Here is a 10,997-nt window from a genome sequence, read left to right on the forward strand (position 1 = left end):
AAGACCAGCAGCAGCTTGGCTCCGCCCTCTCAGAGGACGCCACCTTCCCATCTGCCCTTGGGTTGGTGGGGAGGGTCAGAGGGCTGCAGTGGCCACCCCAGGTGTTTCAAGCGCCGGCCCCACCTGACATGCTGGACATGCTGTACAGGACGGTGGAAGCCACTATCGCCATAGTTACCAAACTGTCCGTAAAGGACCCCCCCTCTTCATGACATCACTAACTCACAGCCGCCATGAGATCTTGAACGAAAACTTCTTCTTTCTCTCTTTTAAAAAAAATCTGAATTCATCTCCGAGGGAGAAACAACCTTTTCCTGTTTTTCGGTTTCTTCTTCTTCTTCTGCTGTTTGTGTGCTGCTGTTCGTTGCCTTCAGCTGATGTTCAGTCGGTGGGTTTTTCCAGCTTCAGTGGCTCCTCCCCTTCGTCTCGCTCCGCTAACGTCCGACTTCGAGCCCTCGTTTGACAAAAAGAAGAAAAAGTCGTTCAAGCTATAGCACATTGATTTCAAAGGGCAAAAAAGGTTTTGTTCTGTTGGGTTTTTGTTTGTGTGAGTGAGTGTGTGTGTGTGTGTGTGTGCGTGTGTGCATGTGTGTGTGTCTGTGTGTGTGTCTGCGTGAGTTTGAGTGTGTGTGTGTGTGTGTGTGTGTTTTATACTGATTTGAATTTGTTTTGAAAAGTGATTTTATTTGAGGTTTGCTGTAACGGGAAAGGTTTACAGGACTTTTGTCTCCTCTGTTTGTAATTTAATTTTATTGCATTTTTACTGTGTAAGAAAATGGTCGTCCTCTGTGCCAGTTTTGTACTTTATGAACGAGGCAAAAGAAAACGTTGCCTTGATTTTTCTGTGGTTTCATTATCCAGAAATTAAGTTTACCTGTAAATTAAGAGAACCACAAGAAACTTGATTCTGTAAAGAATCCTCTCTAGTCATTGCCTGAAGGTGTATATGAAAACTATATAAATATATATATAAATATCTTTATATATATATGAGTATATAAAAGCGGTGCTTTATTTGACTGTGGTTGAAATAAAGCCGCCATGTTGGACCAGCTGGAGCTTTTATTTTCTTTACTGAAGTACATTCCATAATCTATTGTTTATTTTGGCTTCTTCTGCTGTGTTCTGATTCTCCTGATTTTATTTTAATAGAAATAAATTAATAAAACGGTTTTAATAAGAAGAATTGTGACCTGAAACTCGTCTGGAGCTGTGAGGCTTTTTCTTTCCTGTGTTGAAGTGGATTCTTTCAGGTTGGTTTCTGCAGCGGAGACGAACAGGAAGAGAAATGATCGTAAGACCTGAGAGTGTAAGTAACGTTTGAATTGTTTTCTGACACTTTGACGTGATGTCGGCTCCCGATAGTGAAGCCCAGGTTGGGAAACAGAGTTTTGAGAAGCAAACAAATGAACTTTACTGACCGACAGGCTCCGTCTGTTTAAGCTGTGAGTTTAACCACATGAACATTCTGACATCATCACATGACAATGACATGAGGTCTACTCTGTTCACCATTAGCATGTTAGCTGTGTAGCTAACAAATGAGCAATTCAATTTATTACCTTATTTAGAATTTGACTACGGTTCATTGAATGTAAATAGATGAATTTAGATAATAGATAAATGTGTAAAGATGGACATGACAGCTGATCGCCCCCTGGTGGCCAGCTGCAGTGTAGGTCAAACCCTCCATGTTAGCAGATGGGACATGGAACTAAAAAGAAATCAAAGTAGCTGTTTAATAAATGTTTGTAAAGATGTTTCTGTCATTTCAGGTCGTTCTTATCTCACTGATGTTTGTTCAAGTGTTTCTGATCAGTTTGGTTTTCATCAGTTATTTGATGATATAAGAACGGGCTGAGACGTGATGATTGACAGCTGACACTGACTCCTGCGCCTGTATCCTGGATGTTCTCAGTTCCAACGTCCGCCCTGAAGAACTCGTCCGTCAGTGAGGCCTCAGGTTTGTCCTGCTGGGACATCGTGGACTTGATGCACAGTTTCCGTAAGACTTTTCAAAAGGGAATTACCCAGAGTTCACAGCGTTGAGGCGTGGGAGAACCAACCAGGAAGGAGCAACCAACTCCGACGTTGACTTGACGAAAGTATAAACCTGCAGCTCGACTCAAAGCTGGAATCTAAGCATCACTTTCTGACTCTTTATTTTCTAAACTAACTTCTTTCTTCCACGGCTCATGTTTTAACCAGAAAACGTCAAAGTGAATGTTTGTGCTGTGAACACGTCTCTGGTTCTCACAGCAGAAGTGTCGAGGTTCCTTCTCCTTTTCTTTATCTCCATCTTCAATCTGCACATCAGAGCGTTCATCGTGTTGAAACCGTCGTCTCACTCTGACGTGCAGATCCTCGATGGAGACAGAAGAAAGGGGAAGCTTTGATCGATCTGTTTACCACAGAAACAGGACTTTTGTCTCCTCTGTTTGTAATTTAATTTTATTACATTTTTACTGTGTATGAAAATGGTCGTCCTCTGTGCCAGTTTTGTACTTTATGAACGAGGCAGAAAAAAAACGTTGCCTTGATTTTTCTGTGGTTTCATTATCCAGAAATTAAGTTTACCTGTAAATTAAGAGAAACCACAAGAAACTTGATTCTGTAAAGAAATCCTCTCTAGTCATTGCCTGAAGGTGTATATGAAAACTATATAAATATATATATAAATATCTTTATATATATATGAGTATATAAAAGCGGTGCTTTATGTGACTGTGGTTGAAATAAAGCCGCCATGTTGGACCAGCTGGAGCTTTTATTTTCTTTACTGAAGTACATTCCATAATCTATTGTTTATTTTGGCTTCTTCTGCTGTGTTCTGATTCTCCTGATTTTATTTTAATAGAGAATAAATTAATAAAACCGTTTTAATAAGAAGAATTGTGACCTGAAACTCGTCTGGAGCTGTGAGGCTTTTTCTTTTCTGTGTTGAAGTGGATTCTTTCAGGTTGGTTTCTGCAGCGGAGACGAACAGGAAGAGAAATGATCGTAAGACCTGAGAGTGTAAGTAACGTTTGAATTGTTTTCTGACACTTTGACGTGATGTCGGCTCCCGATAGTGAAGCCCAGGTTGGGAAACAGAGTTTTGAGAAGCAAACAAATGAACTTTACTGACCGACAGGCTCCGTCTGTTTAAGCTGTGAGTTTAACAACAATGTTTGTGCTGTGAACACGTCTCTGCTCTGGTTCTCACAGCAGAAGTGTCGAGGTTCCTTCTCCTTTTCTTTATCTCCATCTTCAATCTGCACATCAGAGCGTTCATCGTGTTGAAACCGTCGTCTCACTCTGACGTCAGATCCTCGATGGAGACAGAAGAAAGGGGAAGCTTTTGTTGTGCCATAATGTATTAAACATGATACCATAAAATGGTGTGCCTTTCGGCATTCAATAAATTTGGTTATCAAAATAAAATATTAAATATTAATATTTTATTATTAATATTAAATAACTAATTGATTTAAGTTACCTCAGGCACCACCCTTCAAAGGAAGGGAAAAGATAGCCAATTTATTGAATAAGTCTCATAAAGGTATAACTACAAATTTGGAACTCTGATTAACAATTAAATTAATAACTATAACCAAAATTACCATATAGATAGTTAGCTAAGTTGAAGGATATGGAGTTCTTGACAGTGTAGAGGTTGGCGAAATTCACATATGCAACATTAATGAAAAACATTTGTGAAAGAAAAACATTTATTATTAACAAAGTATAAAAACACAAATTACTAACGGTGTACTTACTAAACAAAGATAGGTATGTGTGTATACATGTGTGCGTGTGTCTGTGTAGTCAGCGTGCTTTCAAGATGGTGGCTGGCCAAAGAGAAAACACCCTCCCCCCCCTATTGGAATGTTTACGACCTGTAGAGATAATGAGGTGAAGAGTTATGCGTGTGTCTGTGTGTGTGTGTGTGTGTGTGTGTGTGTGTGTGCCAAATTAGAGAAGGTTGCTAGATGTATGCAAGGAAGACTGTGAAGAGCGTAACAGACTAACATTACTTTCTCAATAACTTGTAACCAAAATATCACAACACCACAAATCAAACTTATAAACATCACACAGAATCGAATAAACAGTCTTGCTTAGCCTAGTATAATTATTAAGCCCAGTTGTGTTACCAGTCCGTAGAAAGGGGAAAAAGGAAGTTGCTGTGCAGGTGGAAGTTTTGTGTCATGTTGCTGGTTTCTGTTGAGCTGTGTAGCTCAGTTGCTGGCTGAAGTTTTCCTGCAGGACATCCCGTCGCTGCTAGGACGTTGGTAGAGCTTGGAGGCGAGGAGGTTTCCTTGGTGAGATGAGCTGGAAGCTGCACCTTTGTGCTCCTCTCGAAGAGTTGGATGGGAAGAGAAGATGTGAGCTGGAGAAGAGGCTCAACAGCCTTCCCTCTGCGGAGGGTGTAGAAAGAGGCAGAAGAGAGAGAAGAGGGGGAGAACAGGCTTATATTGGCCCGGTGACCTCACAGGTCATGGGATCCAGAGTGACCAATGGGATTTGAAACCTGTGTCCCTGGGGGTTCACACCTCTGTGTGAATTGGCCCCTGGGAGACTGAGTCCTGGAGGGACATGCTGCTTCAGGCTTTGACTGAACATGTAGGCCGAAGTGTGGTTTCACGAAACCATGGCCCAACACTTTGATCGATCTGTTTACCACAGAAACATAATTCTCAGCATTCAGATTTGAACTTGGTCCAAAACTGGTTTCAACAGACTTGTTTTCTTTTCCTTCTCATGTTCTCATCACTTCAGCAAAGTCGATTTGTTTCAATTTGATTGACCTGAAACCGATTTGACTATAAAAGAACATTTGGTTTTCTCAGTTGCTTCTGTCATTAATGAACTGTTCATTTCAGCTCCAGGGTTAATTCTTCTAATTGATTCAGTAATGGGACGAGGCCCCTCAGTGCTCAGCTGCTCTCCTTCCTTCTCTCGCTCATCTTGTAAATACCTTTGTATCTGAAATCGTTCACAGCTTCATGAAGTGACAACACAAAACAAGAGACGTGTGAAAGACAAGAAAAGACCTCCCATAGTATCTGAAGTTCCTGATTTCAAACTGCTAAATGTTTGTGATCTTCTTCCATTTTTGAGGAATATGTTCAAATAAGGTCACAGCACCGATCTGAGGGCGACTCCTGGTCGAGGTCTAACAATCTTCTCTCCTTCTGACATCGTTCACTGACTCGTCCGTCTGAAGAGAACTCAACAGCAACGTCTGACAGCTTCTCCAACAAAGGAGGTAAATACACTTCAGCTCATTTCACTCTAAAGGAAACTTCAGTTATATTGAGCCTTGAGTGGCGTCTCTTATCTGACACATTGTCAAAGGTTTGATTTTGATGAATGTTTTTTCAGAAGCCAGGTCTGAAGTATGGAAGCAAAGAGCAGCCAAAGCTACAATTACTATGAACTGTATTTATTCTATACAGCCCTGATCCCACGATGTTTGGGGCTGATGCCGATATGGGAGTAAAAAATTCTGATGATCAAAATATATCGTCAGTGATTCCTGAGATGTCGTTATCGAACCTTTGTGACAAATATATGTAACTGAGGTTTTATTATTTATTTTTACAGTTTAACAATTAACTTAAATAAAAATAACTATAAATAAAAAGAAAACACATATACAACCAAATATATAGAACTTGAATTAAGAAAAACCCTTTCAGATAAGATGCTTATTGTTTATTGTGTAAAGTACGTTTTCATATCGGCGACATAAAGGAGGAATACGTCTGAAGACTCTTATTGGCTAATGGGTGAATGGGTGGAGCTGCAGTTGTAGTCAGAGATCGTCCATCTTACTCTGATGTGGAGAAACCATTGAGCTATTCCAGTTCCATACATCGTATATACAAACTGTACGTACTGTATTATTCTCTATAACACACTTTCTTTATAACAAGACAAATCTATAGTTTCACACAAACCACAATTAGGTTTTGAGATTTTTTTTTTAGGTGAAAACTATTTACACGATGCATCAAAGTGTCTCCATTGAAACCACATGTGGATCTGCTCTAACTTACAAATATCAGTTATTGTAAAGATCCGTCCACTGAATATGATTATTTATCATCTGAATCCATAAATTAGAAGAAATTTAAGTTGAAATCTACGAAAATGTTGAAAAAGTCCTGATCTGAGTTCAGATACTTTTAATAAACCTGATCTGAGTTCAGATACTTTTAATAAACCTGATCTGGGTTCAGATACTGTTAATAAACCTGATCTGGGTTCAGATACCATGTTAATAAACCTGATCTGGGTTCAGATACCATGTTAATAAACCTGATCTGGGTTCAGATGGCCGCCCGGAGCCGGATCACGGTTCTGCTGCTGCTCTTCCTCCTGTCGACTGAACACAGTTTTGCTGTGGACCAGAACAAACTGGCCTCGCTGGTAAAGGAACTCTTGAGCAAGTGAGTCAACTTCTGAATCCTGACCTGACGATGTTTACATGGACAATGATGTTTATGACCTATAGTACAGGCAGTCACCAGGGGGCGATAAAGAGCTTCAGCATGGGGGCTGACATGTCGTCCATCTTTATTTACAGTCGATGGTCATTGCTGGGACACGACCTACAGGTCACTGTGTTGTGTACATGGTAACATACATGTTTAACCTGTTGACCTCATTTCACCCTTTTTGCAGCTACCGTTTAAATGGTATGTTCAGTTTGGCCGTGAGTATCCCTGGGACAGGGCCAGAACCAGGACCAGAACCAGAACCAGGACGCTGACCGAATCATCCAGGAAGTCCTCAATAGTGACCCTGCTAGAAGCGTGAAGAACATTCTCAAAGATAAGAAAGTGTACGTTGGCAGCAGGATGGTTGCAGCCGAGGTTCGAATGGTGGTGCTATTCATGCAGAGTTACGCGTTTTGGACAAATTGGGCAAGTTGTACAACAGTACTCAATTCAATAAGGAGGATTTGTTGCTTTTCTATGTTTATGCCTCTCCATGTGTAGACTGTACAAATGAAGCTCACTCGAACAACATCCTTGTAGGGTTAAACCAAATTCGGCTTTGGAATAATTACGCAGTTGTGTTTTCTAAAATATTCAAGCCCAGAAATGGTCGAGAACACACACAAAGAGCGCATTGATGCCCTTAAGCGACTTTACGTTTAAAGGAGGTAAAATTGGTCTAGAAAACATCTTCCGCTGTGAAGATGTGCGTCAGCTGCTCAAGTAGTAACGGTCATGTGGCACAGGAATGTGTGTCACGATCCGCCCTCTGCTTCCACAAACATTTGTCCTCAGCCAGGTAGAGGTGGCTCCTCCTCACAGGGGGGTGCTCAGGGTGAATCTGATTGGCGCATTGCTACTCGACGACAGGACAGAGTAAGAAGGGACATCAGCTCAAACACAGGTGACAGCTCTTCTCAAGATATCTCTGAGAGCAACAAGGGAGCTGAGGACGCCCCCTCAGTTGATGGGAATGGAAGTGATGTTGCGACTGGTGAAGCTGCGTCATCCACCACAGGTGAAAGTGTCTCTCTGTCACCAACGGGTTCTGATGATGGCAACGGAAGTGATTTAAGGACGGCAGAGGACGTATTGTCCCCACAAATCGGCTTTGATTCTGGAGATGGAAAAGTGAGCAGAGGCAAAGGAAAAGTGAGCAAGGGCAAAGGAGGTAAAGGGAGAAGAGGGAAGGGAGGAAAGGAAGAGGAGAAAGGAAAAGGGAGAAGGAAGGGAGGGAAAGGAAAAGGGAGAAGAGGGAAAGGAGGGAAAGGAAAAGGGAGCAGGCGAGGGGGGAGGAGCAGAAGACGGGGTTTGGACCAGGAGTGGATTTTTGTCTCAGATTTTTGAGAAGCAAACAAATGAACCTTTTCTGAACGACAGGACTGAGTCTGAGTTTAATGCAATTAGCTTTTCTCACATGATCACATGATAATGCTACGATTAGCACGTTAGCTGTGCAGCTAACCAATGAGGCTTTGAGCTTTGAAGGAATTAAATGTATTACTTTAAAATTGTATTACGGTTCTTTGATTGTCTGTTAATAGATAAACTTCGATAATATTAAAAGATAAATATATAAAGATGGACGACATGACAGCCACCAAAAGTGAAACCAACGTGCCTTGATCGCCCCCTGGAGGCTGGCTGCTGTATAGGTCATAAACTCCTCCTCCTCCTCCATGTTAGCAGATAAAAAAAAACTATAAACATTAAATAAATGTCTCTTAAAGATTTCAGTCATTTCAGGTCGTTCTTATCTCACTGATGTTGGTTCAAGTTTTCCTGATCAGTTTGGTTTGAATTAGTTATTTGATATAAAAACGAGACGTCCACGATATTTGGGCTTCATTTGTGGACAGAGGCAGGAAGTGAAGCTGCGTCGTTAATCTTTATTTACAGTCGATCGTCTGAACCAAAATCCACGACAACCTACTTATGTAATCTATATAATCAAATCTATGTAAAATGCATCACTGATTTTCGTGATGTTCTGTTTTTCTTATTAAAGCTTTGCTCAGCATCCACTCTGGTCTCTGTGTGTGTGTGTGTGTGTGTGTGTGTGTGTGTGTGTGTGTGTGTTGAATATTGTCTTTATAATCTGTTTAGGTTTTTATTATGTAGGCCAACCAGTGCAACCTGTTATTACTTGTGAGGACGACCTACCTACCTACCTACCTAACTAACTAACTAACTAACTAACTACCTACTGTGGTGTATTTAGTTAACATGGATCATTTTGACACGTGTGTAAAATAATGACAGGTTTACAGCTAGCGGCGCTGGTTTCTGGACTCTCAGACTCTAAGTGCTATTACAATATGTTACTTGTTAGTATCTCTTCCCGAGAATGCTCTTTGACCTGTTAGATGGAGAGGTTCCATCTTCAAGTAAGCATGTTTCAATTAGATGCCCTATGTATGATGTCATTTTATCTCAAGTTTTGGGCGAAACAAGTCCTATATGAATGCTTGTCCGGCACAGGCGACTGAGACTTCTGCATTGGCCGAGAACGTCTCCGGGTATACCTAGGTACCCGTCCTGACCTGTAACTTCTGTGTAATAAACCTTATTATACAAGCAAGAACAGTGTCCGCGGAGATTCCTTCATCATCATCTTCAACATCACTGCTGCTTAAAATATACGACACTACCTACTGTAATTGTAATATAATCCAATCCAATATAAAAACACATGAGTTTTGGTTTGTTTTCTTCTTAGTTTTTTCCACTGACTGGAACTGTCTTTTATTTGTTTAATCGTCTGACCCTCGGTCGTCTGTGATATTACAACATTTCCGAGAACGTGTTTGTTGACACTCGACTACAAAATATAGATGAACACGACAAGAAGTTCTTATAATGACTTTATACGATCATATGTATAATAATAATATGCACTCTGCAATGTAATAAACACGGAGGAAGATATTCCGTCTGTGCACCACGATGACGATAAAGCAGATTAAGTTGAATGTGATCTAAGGTCACTTGGACTCAAACAGAAATATTGAACAATGTTTAACGAGATCGGTTCAACGTTCAAGGTTTCCCACAATGCTTCAGTCCAACGCCGTGCGTATACATATCAGAAATTCAGAAGCAGATAACAGACGCTAACAGTTTTTCTTTTATCTCTACACAAATATTGAAACAAATATTGAAAATTAAATGAAATGTAAACATTTTTATTTTTTTATTCCATAATTATTTACCGAATTCTAAAATGTACTGATTAACTATATTATATTTGTAAATCCCTTGTTCAGGTGAATCTTTTACTCATCGATTAATATTTCATTTTAATTCTAATTCAATTTGTATTCTTCCTCTCTCTCTGTCTCTCTCTCTCTCTGTCTCTCTCTCTCTCTCTCAGTGCATGCTGGGAGTTTGTTGGTGGAGTGGTGGTGAGCGTGTGAAAGTTTGTGGTATTTTCGCAAATTGCTATAGTTATATTCTAAACTGTGTTTTTGTATGATTGTGTAGTTGTTAGTTGTTGTATTGTTAGTGTGTCTGTGATTGTTTGGCGGTGAGTGAGCCGTGTTTCCTCGGCGGGATGGCGTCCTCTGGGCCGCTGTCCCTGTCTCTGAGACACGGAGTGAGGCTGGTGCCGCAGCAGGACAGCCCGGTGGAGCAGGTGTTGTTGGCGGTAGGAGAGCAGGTGGGACACGGGAACATCTCCTACGCCTCTCGCATGAACAAGGCGGTGGTCGTGTTTCTGAAGGAGCAGAAGTTTGTGGCGCAGCTCGTACAGAGCGGCCTGGTGATCCAGGACCAGCTCGTCCAGGTGTCCCCGCTGGCGGTGCCTTCCACCCGGGTCACTGTGTCCGGGGTCCCCCCGTTTATCTCCAACCAGGCGCTGGAGCAAGAGCTGAAGCGCTTCGGGAAGATGGCGAGTGGGTTCAGGCCAGTGACTCTGGGATGTAAAGATCACAAACTGAGGCATGTTCAATCTCTGCGGAGACAGGTGTTCATGTTCCTGAGCTCTACCACCCAGACTCTGGATGTCTCATTCCGGGTCAAACATGAGGACGGGTTCTACATGGTCTATGCGAGCTCGGGGAACATCAAGTGTTTTGAGTGTGGGGATGTGGGTCACAAGCGGATCTCCTGTCCCCGCAGACAGCACGCAGCGGGGCCCGCTGTGGCTGCTGTGGCTGCCGGGGGAAAGGAGGCTGTTCCCCCGGAGCTCAGCGAGGCAGGCGGCTCCGCGCCGGCTGGAGGTGCTGCCTGGGGCCCGGTGGTCGGTCGGCTGCTGTCGGCGGCTCGGTGTCTAAGGTGAGCACAGCAGGGGAAGTGAGCACTGAGAATATAGTTGTGGTCACGGGTGTTAAAGGTTCTATTGTGCCGGTGGATCTGTGGTCGGGGATGCGGGTGGTAGCGGCCCGGTGGCCGGTGGCTCTGTGGTTGGGGATGGTTGTCATGGTGACGATGAGGATGCTGACATGGACGTGGACTCTGACTGTGAAAGTGGGTCAGTTGTAGGAAGCGCTTCTCAGAGCATTGATTTGT

The 10,997-nt window shown here is 42.3% G+C and overlaps 1 protein-coding gene across 1 annotated transcript in view; it reads left to right on the top strand.

Moving 5' to 3' along the window:
* Positions 1–417, top strand: part of usp34 (ubiquitin specific peptidase 34) — a 44,901-nt gene extending 44,484 nt beyond the window's left edge. Inside the window, 2 exon segments of the mRNA XM_047341547.1 lie at positions 1–25; positions 28–417. The exon segment at positions 1–25 is cut by the window's left edge and continues 496 nt beyond it. Of these exon segments, the coding sequence (XP_047197503.1) occupies positions 1–25; positions 28–212 (210 nt within the window). The 3' untranslated portion in view covers positions 213–417.
* The last annotated feature ends 10,580 nt before the right edge of the window (positions 418–10,997 follow it).

The sequence above is a fragment of the Hippoglossus stenolepis genome, chromosome 2 (genome assembly GCF_022539355.2).
Source record: "Hippoglossus stenolepis isolate QCI-W04-F060 chromosome 2, HSTE1.2, whole genome shotgun sequence".
In the NCBI taxonomy this organism is placed as follows: Eukaryota; Metazoa; Chordata; class Actinopteri; order Pleuronectiformes; family Pleuronectidae; genus Hippoglossus; species Hippoglossus stenolepis.